The sequence below is a fragment of the Oncorhynchus nerka genome, linkage group LG13 (assembly GCF_034236695.1).
Source record: "Oncorhynchus nerka isolate Pitt River linkage group LG13, Oner_Uvic_2.0, whole genome shotgun sequence".
In the NCBI taxonomy this organism is placed as follows: domain Eukaryota; kingdom Metazoa; phylum Chordata; class Actinopteri; order Salmoniformes; family Salmonidae; genus Oncorhynchus; species Oncorhynchus nerka.
The window spans coordinates 74,180,026-74,196,079 of NC_088408.1; the positions used below are offsets into that span (position 1 = coordinate 74,180,026).

At 42.8% G+C, this 16,054-nt stretch overlaps 2 protein-coding genes across 2 annotated transcripts in view; one reads left to right on the plus strand and one right to left on the minus strand.

Moving 5' to 3' along the window:
* The first annotated feature begins 1,116 nt into the window (after nucleotides 1-1,116).
* On the plus strand, nucleotides 1,117-8,597 carry LOC115140112 (phosphoinositide-3-kinase-interacting protein 1-like). The gene is made up of 6 exons (XM_029678226.2): nucleotides 1,117-1,393; nucleotides 1,826-1,954; nucleotides 2,527-2,643; nucleotides 4,717-4,881; nucleotides 5,167-5,245; nucleotides 6,903-8,597. The coding sequence occupies exons 1-6, from the start codon at nucleotides 1,327-1,329 to the stop codon at nucleotides 7,114-7,116; spliced, it is 771 nt and encodes a 256-aa protein (XP_029534086.1). The 5' UTR covers nucleotides 1,117-1,326; the 3' UTR covers nucleotides 7,117-8,597.
* limk2 (LIM domain kinase 2) overlaps nucleotides 7,225-16,054 on the minus strand; it is a 41,673-nt gene continuing 32,843 nt past the window's right edge. The window contains exons 9-16 of the mRNA XM_029678224.2: nucleotides 15,914-16,000; nucleotides 15,400-15,531; nucleotides 14,192-14,248; nucleotides 13,538-13,603; nucleotides 12,602-12,776; nucleotides 12,451-12,506; nucleotides 12,084-12,241; nucleotides 7,225-11,608 (exon numbers count right to left, since the gene is read on the minus strand). Of these exons, the coding sequence (XP_029534084.1) occupies nucleotides 11,398-11,608; nucleotides 12,084-12,241; nucleotides 12,451-12,506; nucleotides 12,602-12,776; nucleotides 13,538-13,603; nucleotides 14,192-14,248; nucleotides 15,400-15,531; nucleotides 15,914-16,000 (942 nt within the window). The 3' untranslated portion in view covers nucleotides 7,225-11,397. The remainder of the gene's footprint in view (nucleotides 11,609-12,083; nucleotides 12,242-12,450; nucleotides 12,507-12,601; nucleotides 12,777-13,537; nucleotides 13,604-14,191; nucleotides 14,249-15,399; nucleotides 15,532-15,913; nucleotides 16,001-16,054) is intronic.

Below are 16,054 nucleotides of genomic sequence, written 5' to 3' on the forward strand. Positions count from 1 at the left end.
GGCCTGCAGCCTTGCGAGGGTTGACACGTTTAAATGTCTTACTCACCTCGGCTGCAGTGAAGGAGAGTCCGCATGTTTTAGTTGCGGGCAGTGTCAGTGGCACTATATTGTCCTCAAAGTGGGCAAAAAAGTTATTTAGTCTGCCTGGGAGCAAGTGTAATCCGTGATTGACTGTAGACCCTGCCACATACCTCTTGTGTCTGAGCCGTTGAATTGAGATTCTACTTTGTCTCTATACTGATGCTTAGCTTGTTTGATTGCCTTGCGGAGGGAATAGTTACACTGTTTGTATTCGGTCATGTTTCCAGTCACCTTGCCCTGATTGAAAGCAGTGGTTCGTGCTTTCAGTTTCACGCGAATGCTGCCATCAATCCACGGTTTCTGGTTTGGGAAGACTACTAATTGAGTTTTGGGATTAGTAATCAATTAAATTACCTGCAGCAGGCTCACATTGTTGTACAGAGACAACATTGCTTCATTTATTTTATTCACAGTGTCACGCAACAGGTGCTCAAACTTGGTCCCAATGGATAAAGCTTGTTTTCTGCAGTGGTGGAAAAAGTACAAAATGGTCATACTCGAGTAAAAGTAAAGATACCGTAATAGAAAATGACTCAAGTGAAAGTTTAAATACACTGAAGTATCAAAGTAAATGTAATTGCTAAAATGTACTTAAGTTTCAAAAGTAAAAGTATAAATAATTTCAAATTCCTTATATTAAGCAAAGCAGGTGGCACCATTTAAAAAAATGTTTTATTTAATGGATAGCCAGGGGCACACTCAGACAATTTACAAACGAAGCATTTGCCAGATCAGAGGCAGTCGGGATGACCAGGGATGTTCTCTTGATAAGTATGTGAGTCAGACCATTTTACTGTCTTGCTAAGCATTCAAAATATAAGGAGTACTTTTGGGTGCCAGGGAAAATGTATGGAGTAAAAAGTACATTTCCTTTAGGAATGTAGTAAAGTAAAAGTTGTCAAAAATATAAATAGTAAAGTAGCAGCAACAACAAAAAAAACACTTATAAGTACTTTACACACCTGTTTTTATGCATGGAGCTAGGTTGGCTCTAGGACCTTGAAGATGCTGGCGCAGCCGCACGATACTGCAAATGGGATTTCCTTGTCCAAGAGAGAGGCTGTTTACGAAGAAAGCTCTACTCCCTTCGACAAGAAAGGGCTGATCTGCAGATGGGAGCAGTTTGACTGAATTATTCAGCATAGGCTTCCACACAAAGTTATTTTTTGGGGTTGAGAAATAGCCTATCAATTTAATTTTCGTGCATATTGTTTTCGTTTTAATTCATCCTATAAATTATACAGTATGTTTTTGTCGTTGCACTTTGTTTTGCTGAGCGTCGCTTTTGTGGGCAGCGCATCCATTGTGGAAGGTAACATTCATATGACTGAAAATCAATGCCTTTGTTCACATTAGTCCACATTATCCGATAGAATGTGTACATTTGTTACTTAATTAATGTGCAATGCTTTGTTGAAAAAGTTATCATCCTATTTTCAGTTTAAAATGTGGATTTTATAGTTCCGTTATTGTATAGGACCTGAGAAATGTCTAAGCAGTTGCAAAATAAGTTATGTATTTGTTTACAACAAGAAGATTCAATAATACAATTTTTGTTGATTATTATTAAGCATAATTGCGACACTTCAATGGGAATTCATTTTTGAATGTATTGCATTGTGGAAACATCAGACTTTTACATTGCACATTTAGTAAGTGCACATTTAGTATGTTTTATTTGCTGGTAATTTATCCTCTTAATTTTCAATACAATTTTTCCATAAATCACTGAATGTGTCCCCAGACTGCATCAGATTCAATGGTGTGGAGTACAGAGGGGAGCAACAGAGCTCTTCCGCAGGACAAACCTGTCTAAACTGGACCAACACAACCCGGGACTATGATATAATGGCATATACAGATTCACAAATGGGTAAATTACATTACACAATCAAACATGTAATATGCCATCAAATTGCTGTTTCATTGATTTGACACAAGTTTGTCATCTGCTACCATTGCTGTGGTGTTCACTACAAGTGCCATGATTTAAATGTCACTCACATTTGTTTTAATGGTACACAGTTTGTTTGGTTCTATATGTTATTTAGAGTGTATAACTGCAGGCTCTAGTCTCTCTTTGTGGGTTATAGTTCAAACCTGACCTTGCTAATATCTGTATCTTGTTGGCAAAATACCTACCCAGAGTATGCATTTCAGTAGTACAGTATATCAAAGATGTCACATGCATATCCACACACACACGTTTGTTTTTACTATCCTTTTGGGGACCAAACAGTTAATTCCCATTCAAAATCCTATTTTCCCTAATGCTAAACCTAACTTTAACCCCTAGTCCTAACCTTAATTGTAATCCTGAACTTAAACCTAAAATAGCCTTTTCCTTGTGGGGACCAGCAACATGTCCCCACTTGTCAGAATGTTCCTTGTTTTACTATCCTTGTGAGGACTTGGTTGATGTGTCCTTTTCTTTATGCTCTGTAGGCGTTGGGGACCATAACTACTGCCGTAACCCAGACTCCTCTGAGAAGCCCTGGTGCTACGTGACTGGCCTAGACGCACAAGCCCAGAGACAATCATGTGCCATTGACACCTGCAAAGGTATTTAGCTAGGTTTCCATCCAACTGGCAACATATTTTCATTTGACTATTCTAAAAGCTGCATCAAGAAAATATGCACTTTTTCTCACCAGTGGCAGGTTTCCACCAAACTGACTTGTTGCAGATAAAAATCAGTTCGTGATTACATAGTGCACACACAATGTACTGTGCACACACAATGTACTTTTTCACTTTAGATTTTTATTTGGCACATGAAAACTTAAGTTCAATGCGTTTCCATCGCATTTTCAATGCTACTGATAGTTTTGTCATGTCACCAGAATAAGACCCTCAATATTTATTGGAAAGGAGCATCAAGATCGCTGTGCACTTTCACCACCCTGTGAAGTTCATCATTTATTTAATCTGTAGCCTCATAAAATGCATTGTTTCCCAAGTCATAGTGGGAGGACCACACAATATCAAGTTTACTTCGATATGATGGTTGTTATATCCATTTTTGGTGTTTCCACTGCCATTACTCACAATTTATTTTAGACACAAATATCGCACAATGTCGAACGAAAGATCTGTCGGCATTTATACAATTGTACCGAAACTTCCTGTTTCCATCACAGCTGTCGTGATGTATTTTTTATACGGTATGACTTGCATAACATGTGGATGGAAACGTGGTTACTGAAATGCATACAGTGCGCAGGTGAATAGACTACATTGGGAAAATGTATGTAAAATGCTGTTTAAACATAGCTGCGACGGAGTGAATAAATATTGTGCAGACATTGAAATGTAGGTCAAGGCTGGGCAAAATGCATTACTGGATGGGAAAAAGACTGTCGCCTCAGCCCTTCCCTAAATTGAGTCTCGATGCAGTCCTTGGAAAAGGGTGTCACTGTATTTGGGGAATGTCTGTCTTTAAAGAGATTAAATGTTAATGTTTTTCTGAGGCTCTTTCTACCCCTGTGAATGTTATTATTAAATCCAAAGTGAGAGTCTGGAAGTGGTATGGTGGGACACTCCCCTTCCCCCCCAGTGGGCCGTGAGAACAAAGAAAACACATGGCTCCCCTTAGTTTCTTTCTTGGGAACCTAGGATGTATTTATTCTCATAAGGAAGCTAGAGCACTTTTGCCACAATATTTTTTGACGGTATATTATTTTATAGTTATGCAACAATTTATACAAGAACTGCTGCAAAATTGTCGAGATCCTATTAAAGTATTCTAATTCCTAATTCTTTGTGCACAATGTTCAAATAAGACAGCTAATTAGGCACCTCTAGAGAAATATCTTATCCCACGTGAGAAGCTGTAGGAGAAGAAAAGACTAGGCCAGTTTGTCAGTTAATCCACTTTGAGGATGTTTCCTGGGGTTTGACCTTTGCTCTCACATTGTCTGGGAAGGCGGTGCATGTCAAGCAATAACAAGGGCCCTGTCCGTACTGAGCCTGTAGAGCCATAACTTGTTAGGCAGATGGCTGCCTCAGGGTAGGTGTAACCCCACCCTATTCCTCAACCCATTGGTGGAAAGTTATACTTTTACCATGGAGACAGTAGGTAATTGGCTACTGCTGGTTATGACCTCAGGCTCTTCAACTCCAGCAGAGTTGATAAACAACTTTTTCTGGAGGGGTAGGGCCTGACTCAGTGAGCTCAAGAGCAGATGTTGACACTAGCAGCTTCCTTTCCTCCGAGACGTGTAGTGCACTTCTGCCCCATTTTGCTGGGAAATGGCTGTCCTTTTTAATTATTTAATTTCTTTATAGAACTGCTTCCAAAGTGAACAAATGAGACAAATCCAGTAGCTCTCCTCGTCCTACTGAGTCCATGCAGCAACGTTTTTAATGTCAAACAATGCAGTGATTTTAGAAACCATGCTGTCTGATTTCTTAAAATGGGACAAAGTGGAAATTATTCACGCATTTATTCTACAATAAAAGCACTTTTAGTGAAATTAAACAATAGTTAAATTTAATCCACTACTACTATCATGTGTTCAAGTATGCAAACCCAAAGGCAACATCAGTAAACCTAGAAAGCAAACTAACATGGTGGTCGGGCGGTGTATGGGGATTGGCTGTTGATCTTATCTGCTTTTCTCATATTGTCCACAGACGAAGCCCCTACAGAGGCAGGCCCCCATACCACAGCACAGAGCGAGGTCTTTGAGCTGACTAAGTCTGGGTCAGCCCAGAGAGGGGGCGCTGCGGTCCAGCCAGTCATTGGCATCAGCCAGCGGATACGCACAGGACCCAAGAAGAAGGACCTGGGCACTCTCGGTATGTCCTGATCTCACTGCTGAAGCAGAGGGATTAACATAGGGGGGAGGTGATAGGGCCATAACGTGAGCCTCAAGGGATACTCTTAAAAAGAGTGGTCCAGCTTGATGCAGCTCGGCTTAGTACAATAGAATGAGATGGATATAAATGAGTTATAAAGGACAATATTATCATAGGGATAAAATGTGAGGTGCACTGATATGCACATTTTCAAATGCAGACTGTATATAAAACCTTTGAATTCAGTTTGGTAACCATAGAGCCTGTGTGTCCTGTCTCTCTCAGGCTATGTGGTTGGCATCCTCATGATGGCTATCATCATCCTCATGGGGGTGGGCATCACCTTCGGCTACTTCTACAAGAGGTCAGTATCAGCCACTATGCTACACTAGGTGCTCTGACTGGAGACACAGAGCATTAAAACCCAAGTTATTGTCTACTACTTTGTTAGGTTGCATCATGTGGTATGTCTGAGTGACGTAAGAACCCAGGAACCACTACACCAAATGGTGTTTCAGAGAGTAGGGACACACAATGTTACATTGATTTGCAACAGATGCTTATTTCTATAGCGCAGAGAGACCGAAATAGAACATGAACAAAATGTTCCACTATATTGGTGATTCAGAACTCTGATGCAGCGTTGCACAGCTTAGACTTGTGTCCATGACACAGGCACCAGTTAAAGGCTTGGAACCTCTCAGGCAGAATTTCAGTGGGGTGAGGGAGGGCTTGTGTGGGCAGTTGGCACAGAATGTTACCAGGATGTGTAGCAGAGGCCACAGGCTGCCTCCCCCTCTACCCATCCTGTTGCCTCCCTCCACTACCCATCCTGATAGCGGTCTCTCTCCAATGTGATGAGGCCTGTTCAGAAGCCACAACAACAACAACATGAAAGCGGAAGGGAGAAAAAAAGAGAGCGCCTGTAGCCTGGCTATTTTAAGCACCCGCGTTTGATGTTTCTGAAGTAGTGGAGAGCAGGAGAGCATGCAGAAGTCCTGGGGGAGATGGAGAATCTACTGCAGTGGTGCAGCAGGCAGAGAAAAGGACCCAGTTCTGCAGATGGGAGATTCTGACTGATGGCCTCTGGCATAGAACTAAATGTTCTGGAGCTCCAAGTTTGGCTGTTCAATCTGATTATGTGACTGTCAGCGTTATCTATTCTAAGAAGCTGGGGGGGGTGGTGTGTTTCAAGTAGCTTGATTTAAATCGGTAAAGGAAATTTATTTATTTCTCACGCAGTAATATCAGTTTTAAGAAAAAAGTGTAGCCTCTGAAGCCCGTGCTTATCAAGTCAACAAGATTTGGAAGGATGGCCCCACAAGCCTAGGAAAAGTGTGAATAGTCGGGTTAGGAGGATTTGCTGATTCCTAAAATTACACTATGCAAACCCAATGCATAGGAATCCGTGCTGTAGTGGAGCAGAGCACAGTTGCGTAACGTGTCGCATAGAAGCAGTCAAGCAGGAAGAGGCGCCAGTCCAAAAGAATGGCATGTTCCCTGTGTTGGATAGGGTTCAGCAGATCTCACACCCTCAGAATGTACCCCAAATGGCACCCTATTCCCTCCATAGTGCTCTACTTTTGAGAAGAGCTCTAGGAAATAGGGTGCCATTTGACACTCTGCCCCAGTCAGCTGCCTGGACTGGCTTATGTCATACTGCAGGATGCCTGCCACCACCTAGCCCCGGTCCCATCAAAACATTCCCTGTGCCAGACCAGATACCGTAGCCTCATCCCAGTGATATGAGACTCAGTATGGGATGTTGCCTCTCGTTCTGGTCATAAATAGAAATCGTGACCTAGCTGTCTCTGTGTTTCAAAAGATGATGCAGGTCATTGGAAGTTGCCGAGGCATGCTATGATGAAACTCTGATTCATAGCAGTGTTTTTTTCTCTTCAGGTTAAAGACATTAGTCCTGTAAACTGTTATTGTAAACAACCCCATGCGCCTACATAATCTGCTCCGATGATCAGTACCACCGTCATCCTAACCTCTTGTGTCTGTGCTGTTTGTTGCAGGGGTCGGGACCTGAAGAAGCAGCATGAGCAGCGAGTGTATGAGCGGGAGATGCAGAGGATTACCCTGCCCCTGTCGGCCTTCTCCAACCCAACCTGTGAGCTGGTGGATGAGAACTCCATTGTCATCATGGCCCAGGAGCAGACCCCCACGCAGGAGGGCATGGAGGGGGGAGACCCCCTGATGGGCCAGCAGGCTGGTACCCCAGGAGCCTGAGCACTGACCACCCCACTGAATTGGGAATGAACAAGGACATTCGAACCTCAAAGGATCCAAATACTCCCCTCAGCCCCCAAATCAACCCCCCTTTTTTTTGAAGGCCTATGAGGAGAAGGGGAGCAGGGCTGAGCTCCAAAGACTAAATTGTGTCCTTATTGCCCTGGTTTTAACACAAGTGTCACCAACAGGGGAAAAGATGACAACAGGTGGAGCTGAAGGACTAATTTCACTCCACGTGGAGACCAATCGGGGAGGGTTGTGTACAAAAGTGCATGTCAGGGATGCTCATTAAGAATTTCATATCCAAGAAAACATGATCACGGGCTGACGCTCTGCTATAGCAGTATGATTGTCTTGTGAATGGGATGTGCATCAATCAACATTAATGATGGAGGGTGATGTTATAAGCTTTGGATGAAGAGTAGGAGACAGTGTTTGGAAAGGGGGAATTCATAGCCGTGACTTCTTTTTTTATATTGAGGTGTTCGGCAGTTTGGTGTTATGGGCTTACCTGAGAAAACAATGCTACACGTCCCCTGGCCCTTTTGGCTGTGCTAGGGCGGGTCTGGGGAGGGCATCTAGTATAGGAATAGGATAGCCCTGTTAAACATCTGCGTTAGACATCTTAAAGGCCGTTGGAACAGATGTGGAGTAATAATTAGCATGAGGGAACATTCATGTCAGATCTGCAAAAGAAAAGGAAACATCTCCTGCTCTCTGAAGCTGTGACGTTGCCTTAGCATAATGAATGTATTTGTACATGGTGACCCTTCTGTTTAACTCATAAGGCTGGGTGATAGAAACCAATGTGCAGTAACTAGAAACATCAGGAGTCGGTGGCTTTACATGAGGACAGGCTGTATGGTTCCTTAGGTTAGAAACTGACAGGAAAAGGGAGACGTCTTTGTAAATCGGAGAGTCTGTTCTCAGGAGGAAATGCCGCAGCACAGCTGTGAAACAGAATACAGCTTAGTCTGAAGTCTGGCTAGAACCGGACAGAGGCTGTCTGAATGACACTTGGGCAGAACAGAAGTCTGTTTAAAAGTTGAAGCCTGGGGCATTAGATTTGAATTCGTCCCAAACGTCAGGGCAAGCAGACGAGCAAAGCAAAAGGGTAAACAGGATATGAGTCAAACTGAGGTAACCTACCATATGATATGTACAGGATGGAATAATTGCATAATAAGCAGCCTGTTGCATGTTTTGAAACAGGATGCTGAAATTAATGCCACAGTTGGTTAGAAAATGTAATGCGTTATTGACCAACAATCTCTTGTTGGGATTAAATGTAATATCTTTCTGCTTTACATGATTGCTCTTTTCTGCTAATGCAATATCTTGCATCACTCCAAATTGTTGTCTTTTGTGATTTAGACATCTTTGAAATGGTTGTCATTCTGCATCACTGGATTACTCTTCAATCATTGGTTCCTTAGTTTTGGTGCAATGCTGATTAAAAAAAAAGTTTCTTCACTGTTGCTAATCATTGGAAATGAGTACTTGTATTTGTAAGTTTGGCAGATTTCAATAGAATGTACTTTGAAAAAGCATAACTGCATCCTCATTCCTCACCTTTTAAATGAATACAAATGAGTTCCTTAATTTAGCTGAAACCTGCTAAAAGTGAGTGACTCATGCTCACTGGGAATTCAACAAGACTATCAGGTTTAAGATTCACCCATCCCATGAGCAAAGTTATACACTACCACCCTCTAGTGGTCATCTACACATTCATTTACAAAGAGAGTAGGGTTTGTGTGCATCTTTAAAGTTAGTATATTAGCAAAAAATGAATTGTATTCATTCAACATCATGGTGATAAGTGATTACAATGTGTACAAATCAGTACCTTAGATTATGCTAGCAAACAAAACCATGTTTATTTTAATCTCCATATTCTACAAATATTGTTCATGTCTAAACAAAATCTACAAACCCTTGATTCCCTTAGGCATATATACATTTCTTACAGCCAACTTAAATATATAAATCCAGTTTTATTTAACTACAATTCACTTTGTCAGGGTTTACAAAAGCAGCCCAATTTAGATATTTTACTAATTTGTCCTTTGACCAAACAGATCTGAAAAATATACATTTAGCAGAGCAATTAGGGTTAAATGCCTTGCTCAAGGGCACAGACAGATTTTGCCTAGTCAGCTCGGGGAATTGAACCAGATGTCTTACTGGTCCAATGCTCTTAACCGATAGGCTACCTGATGTGATTGGTCAAGACGAATGTGGGAAAAAGATCATAATTGGGTTGCCTGTGTAAACAGAGCCATTTTTAGTAAGTTGTACAATGCCTTTGAGAGCAGAGCTACATTAAGTACACACCTGGTTCATGCTGTCCAATCAGAGTTGAGTGGTCCTTATCAACAAGCACCAGGTACCAGTCTGGTTCTAAAATTGTTCTGCATGTAAAAACACTATTCATCCTATAACAAACTCCAAATCTGTCAATAGCTCCAAATTCTCAAATCATTATACAATTTTAAATCTGTCCATGTGCACATGGACAAAACAAATTCAGAGTTAATTTAGTGGATTAAAAACATTTTGTTAATTGTAAGAAAATCTATACACTACCATGTCCACCCTCTACAGTAACTTTACATTAGTAGATGCCCCACAAACCACATGACAATAAGACTAAAGGATGATTACTGTTAACAGTTGTAGAGTGAATCTGATGCCATCAGTGAAGCTGGGAGGTTCTCTAAAAATCAAGGTCACATTTCAAGTTGAATCACTGTTTGACGAGGATTTTCCTGGTCAGTGAGCTCATGACATTCCTTTGACACAGCTCCACATATTTCTCTGACTGGTGTGAGTGTGTGGCCTCCTCAGAGAGTGCTTGTTTGGTCCCTGCTGTGCTCTTCACGCCAAAGGGGTATCCTACAAAGCAAGCTAAATCTACTTAGCGTTTTCTAAAGCTAACTAGTTTCAGTTAGCTTCACATTCCAGCTCAGGCTTCATCCGTACTATGACAGTGGATATTGCTTGTCCGCCTGCCACTAACTCTAGCAGGCTTGTAACTGCGAGTGCATGTTGCACATGGCTAGTTGAATGCCGAACTCGTCATTGCGACAATGCTAAAACTTCGATCCATGGGCATGTCAGTGCCACATTTTAATTTGTGCTGAAGTCAAACTAAAATAAAAGGTATCTTGCTAATTCAGCAGGCTATGGTATATTTATTACTTATCGTTAATGCAGACTTTGGTGTGCTTATCAATGCACAACCGTCTTTCTTTCCCCACTCCTATCGATAAAATAACTGCATTAAATCTGCATTAAGTGGTCCTGTGCTGGAAAATGTAAATGCATTCCGTCAGTAATAAATGTGTAATGTGATACATTTTAATCAGTCGTCTTCCTCCAATTGAAAGGGATAACGATGCAGTCCTCAACTCGTGGCTCAGTCGTTTCAGTTAAGCAGAGTTAACTGAATTAGCCTGACCCGGAAAAGGTTAGTTCTGAAGGATTCATTGTCATAGAAATTTACCTGGACAAAAGGTGAATCACCTTCGTATGACCAGTTATTCCGAGTTGACCAAAGTAACCTTGCGAACTACTCAAATCTGCTTCGTAGGATACCCCTCTGTCCTCCTGTTGGTAAACAAACTTCACTCCAAATGCTCTGCCCTGGGTTAACTCCGTCAATCAGCTAGCCTGTCACACATCTCGATTTTCACTGCTGTTGCCTGCTGAGCGAGTCTTCTCTCCACAATCCACACTACAACTTAAGACCCACCCGACGAGATAAAAACAGTCCGTGAAAAACACAACAGCTTTCACATGAGGATTGATATTAAATGCTGTGGAGAGATTGTCTCGATAAAATAAGGAATCATATTGAGAGAGCAGAGAACCAACCACATAACAGGATCTGATAGCATGGCAAACAGATGTGTAAAACCTTGCATGTCCTGGTGTGTGCAAAAAAAAAAGCATTTAAAAAATGTAACAGGACAAAAATAAATACCAAACACCTCTAGTCTTCTCATTAAAATGTGTCTCCTCCCTTGTCTCCAGTCTACACACACTGCAGTTCCTTGGTGCTCTCAGAGCTGTATGGTCACTCATACACATCCACTACAGACCATATCAACATAACACACAGAGAGAGGAGCTTGGTCCAGCTAGCTCAGGTTATCCAGTTCCCAGATGGCATGAGTTAGGTTTGTCTTCCCCACCCCTCCTCCAGCTGTGTTAGTGCAGTCCAGGCTGCGGTCTTAGAGGGAGGGCTTGGGGATCCAGAGGGGCAGGCGTCTGCTAGGTGCCATTGTCAGCCAGGCTGGACTCCTCTGGAGGGGCTGGTGTTGGGACTGTGCTCTGGGGAGCTGGGAGCGAGGAGCTTTCTTTTGGAGGGTGGAGTCGACACAGTTTCTGGTGCAGCTCTTCCAGTTCGGCTGGCAGACGGATGCCCATCTCCTGGTTAAGGAACAGGGCCTCAAAACAGTCCTCCAGCTTCTGGAAGGCAGGCCTGGGGAGGGAGTGGGGGGGAGATACAGGGGGGTGAGAGGTTACAACCAGGAAGGAAGGTCATGGTGTGAGAGAACATGAGGGAGCAATCTGCCTTCTGAGACGGAGATGCTATCTGGTTCTGAAGAGTGTTCGGTTTTTCCACTTGCTTCTGTGGCTCTAGAGGGCAGAGAATAGCCTGGATAACGTCTCATGGGGAGGCAGGGGAAAACTTTCCCACATGTGGCCGTTCAGCTCAGTTACAAACACTGTGCTTTCTGTTCTATGTGCTACCCCTCACCCCCTCTCTGTTATCTCCCTCCCTGGTCTCTCTCTACCTTTGTTTTCGCTGTTACTTTGAGCCTTCAATTACAGAATGTTTTATATACATGCCTACTACAGCTATGTTGTCACTACACTGACTTGTGTATCAAAGTAATACATTACTCATCATCTTAAGCCATCAGCCACTGTATAAAACAATTGTCTCAACTCACCTGTTTTCAGGGATGAGGTCACAACAAGCCACAGCCAATGGGAAGAAAGCTGGAGGGCAGTTGTCAGGGAGAAACTTCTCCATGAACTTGTCTACATTCAGGCCAAAGTCATAGGTCCTGGGAAGGCACTCTGGGTCTGCATTCACCTGCCCAATAATCTACAATAAGAGAGAGAGTTAAAAATGGATATACACTCCAGATTGCAGTATCTGACCAACACTGTGGACAAATCAAACAAAATAAATGATACAGAAGCAACATTAGCGCAATTTCCAAACACAACAAGTATTCTCCATTTCAACATACAGCACATAGCCTAATTCTGTGAGTAAATATAAAAAGCAGGCCTTTAAAATGGTATTCTTACCTCACAAAGCACAATCCCAAAGGAGAAAATGTCCACCTTTTCATCATAGCGTTTACCTGAGGATGACAAAATGTTAATTAACAGGCCAGCATACAAAGTGAATGATACGCGTGATCCACAGCTCCACGCTGGGTCCTCCTGCTCTGCTCACCATTCAGCATCTCTGGAGCCATCCAGTAGGGGTTCCCCACCACCGTGTAGCGCTTCTTACGGTCAATGCGCCTGAAAACCCTCTTCTTATTGACCAGTTTCTCAGGGGGAGGTTGCTTGACCTCCTCCACCATGAGCCGGGATAGGCCGAAGTCTGCCACCACCACTGTGTTGTCCTGAGGGAGGTCAGGGGTTAGAGGGCAACAGAATATGACGTGGCAATGTAACAGTGCCAGGTGTTTTCTTCAGTCAAGGAGCATATTACTTAACATACCTCAATCAATATGGGTCAAATAACAACAAAAGATAAGATTGTTTCCAAGAGTTGTTGCTTGTGTGTAAAGTCAATGACCAATAAAATAAATCACAATAAAGTATGACCAGATGGGTATATCAACTGCAGGTATACAGTTATACATAGGTCACTACATGTAAATCAATGAATCTGTCTGTGGAAATAACAGACAAGACTCATTACACCTCATGGAGGGTTGCCATACAGTGAAAGCTCTGTGAAGACCTATATAAGCCTGTACTTTATTACTTACACAATATGTTGTTGTGAGTTGTGTTCTGCTGCTAGAATAGAACATAGCTCTACCTGGCCTGTACCAACAAGACTACTCTGTCCCAATCAAAGACTTCTGTCACAACAACAAAACATGTTCTAGAACACCCTGCCTCCAGGTTAATCTAAAACAAGAAGCTACAGTACCCACGGTACATCAATCTTTAACAGTTTAGAAGCCAAACACACATTTTGGTATAGGAGAGAAACAATGACTGATTAACAAGAGATATTGAAGCAGGAGTGGTATCTGCATGTGTTTCTGTAAATGGATCAGGAAAACAAATGGATCTCTGCTCTTCTATATTCTCCTCTACCTGTCTATCTTTGAGTTAGCGTGCCATGTACAATTCAGGATAGGTCACCTACCAGTTTCACCAGGCAGTTGTGAGAGTTAAGATCTCTGTGGATGATGCTCATTGAATGCAAGTAAGCCTGAAATAAGGAAAAAATAGTCAAACAAACCAATCATCCACAAGTGGAAGCATATTAAAGACAGAAATAGTGCTTTATGCTGCATAGAAAACAATGTAGCTTTAAAACGTCTCCCACTAAGCCTGGCTGATAGAAACATCATCATTTGACAATGTCTTGACAATAAATTATTTTGTTGTCCTACATACTTGTGTTTCTGTGGAGGGACTGTGGGTTGTAAGGAAAGGGAATCAGAGAATAAGGAACTGTCAGTATTGAAGTGGTCTCCAGGGAAATTGGAAGGCCTGCCACTCTGTTGGCTAAGACAGACATTAAGGTATGTGGAACATATGGCTACCCGTAGGTCACTGCAAAGCCCCACACTCCAGTATGACCCATTGGCAAGAGAAATCCCTGCCTCAAGTAATCTGATCTCAGTTCATAGAGTCAGAGTCAACCTGAAACCAAGTACCATACCTTTAAAATGCATTGTGTTTAACTACCACCATACATATTGAAAGCTGCTCCAGCTGAACAAAAAGCAGCCAGTGTCTACATGGACAGTATTTAACCTCCAACAGTAAATATCCCTGGAAAGGGCCAACTTACCATTCCAGAAGCAATGCCTTTGGCGAAACTAACCCTCTGCTCCCATGGAAACTGGTCCTGTAGCAACCCATGGAAAAATAAACAACAAGAAATTACTAGGTGGGCCCCTGAGTAGCCTTTATGGCTACACAGAATATTGTGGGAGTTCAAAGGAAAGTTACACAAAATCATAGTGTAACCCACCACTGAAAATCTCAAATCAAATAATTAAAACTCCAGTTCCCTCTGATTGCTGTTGACCATATGTTTTGTTGGACTGCGGTGTAAATGATCCAATCTGGGAAGTAAAGGTGGTAATAAACTCCTTTGAATTTTCACCTGGGAACACTTGCTCTATTTACCCCCATTCCACATCTCTGCTGGTTGACATGCCAGCCAGCCCACCACTGAGCCAACAGCCTTTATCTGAGCAGAGTTTACCTCAGGTCAAGTCAGTCCCAGTCCCACACAGCACAGGCCCTTAAAGGGATACTTTGGGATTGGCAATGAAGCCCTGTATCTACTTTCCCAGAGTCCGATGAACTCGTGGATACCATTTTTCGTCTCTGTGTCCAGTATATAGGTAGTTTTGTGAGCCAATGCTAACTAGCATTAGCACAATGTCTGGAAGTCTGACTTCCTCTAACTTCCTTCATACTTGCCAGACATAAAAATTATATCCACAAGTTCATATGACTCCGGGTAAGTAGATTGCCAAAATCCCAAAGTATACCTTTTTTTGTGTTGAATTTGACCCCTTTTTCTCCCCAATTTCGTAGTATCCAATTGTTAGTAGGTACTATCTTGTCTCATCGCTACAACTCCCGTACGGGCTCGGGAGAGACGAATGTGTCGGAGGAAACACCGTGCACCTGGCAACCTTGGTTAGCGTGCACTGCGCCTGGCCCGCCACAGGAGTCGCTGGTGCGCGATGAGACAAGGACAACCCTACCGACCAAGCCCTCCCTAACCCGGACGGCGCTAGGCCAATTGTGCGTCGCCCCACGGACCTCCCGGTCGCGGCCGGTTACGACAGAGCCTGGGCGCGAACCCAGGGACTCTGATGGCACAGCTGGCGCTGCAGTAGAGCGCCCTTAGCCACTGCGCCACCCGGGAGGCCCTCAAAGTATACCTTTAAGAAAAACAGTAACAGCTATTTATTTATAAACTATATTTTGGTGCAGTGGGAGAGAAGAGAGGGTTAAGTGAATTAATTAGCTGAAACGCACCATGTCTCCAATGAAATCCTTCAGTGTGCCTCCCTCAATAAACTCGGTTATTAAATTCAGCCTCTTGTCCTTGTATAGCACACCGATGAACTTCAACACGTGGGGATGTTCCAGACTCCTCATCACTTTGACCTGGAGAGAGAGATACACTTAAAGCTGCAATCCTTAATGGTGAACCAGCCACGTCCTGTAAACAACCAACACAGTATTTTCTACCTCGGACATCATTGCACGCGCAATAGAAGACCACAATATGTACTGAACTTTGTTTTACCATGACTCTCCTCAACTCGACAACAAAAACAATAACAACGGTGGTGGGCGGCCAGTGGCGCCATTTCCCCTTACTGCAGATTCCATCCATCTTTAAAAACTCACCTTTATGCTTTCGATCTGAACTTTAACACCACAGCAATCAATTTCCACATTTTATCTTTGAAAAAAAATCTGAAGCTTATTTTTCCCTCTGAAGACTGAAGCAAATCCGTAAGGATGAGTGGACTAGACTACTGACCTCCTTTAGAAAGGTCTTCTGCGTCTCCTCATCACAGCGAATCAACTCCTTCATCACCATCACCTCACCAGTGGCTTTGTGGGTTACCTGTCAATGAGGAGAAAAACAAAACACTGACACCTGTGTGAAGGCATGGAGTAG

Coding starts and splice junctions, on each gene's coding strand:
- LOC115140112 (XM_029678226.2), top strand. CDS start 1,327: ATGTTTTTGTCGTTGCACTTTGTTTTGCTGAGCGTCGCTTTTGTGGGC. Junction 1,394..1,825: donor CAGCGCATCCATTGTGGAAG/GTAACATTCATA, acceptor ATGTGTCCCCAG/ACTGCATCAGATTCAATGGT. Junction 1,955..2,526: donor ATATACAGATTCACAAATGG/GTAAATTACATT, acceptor TATGCTCTGTAG/GCGTTGGGGACCATAACTAC.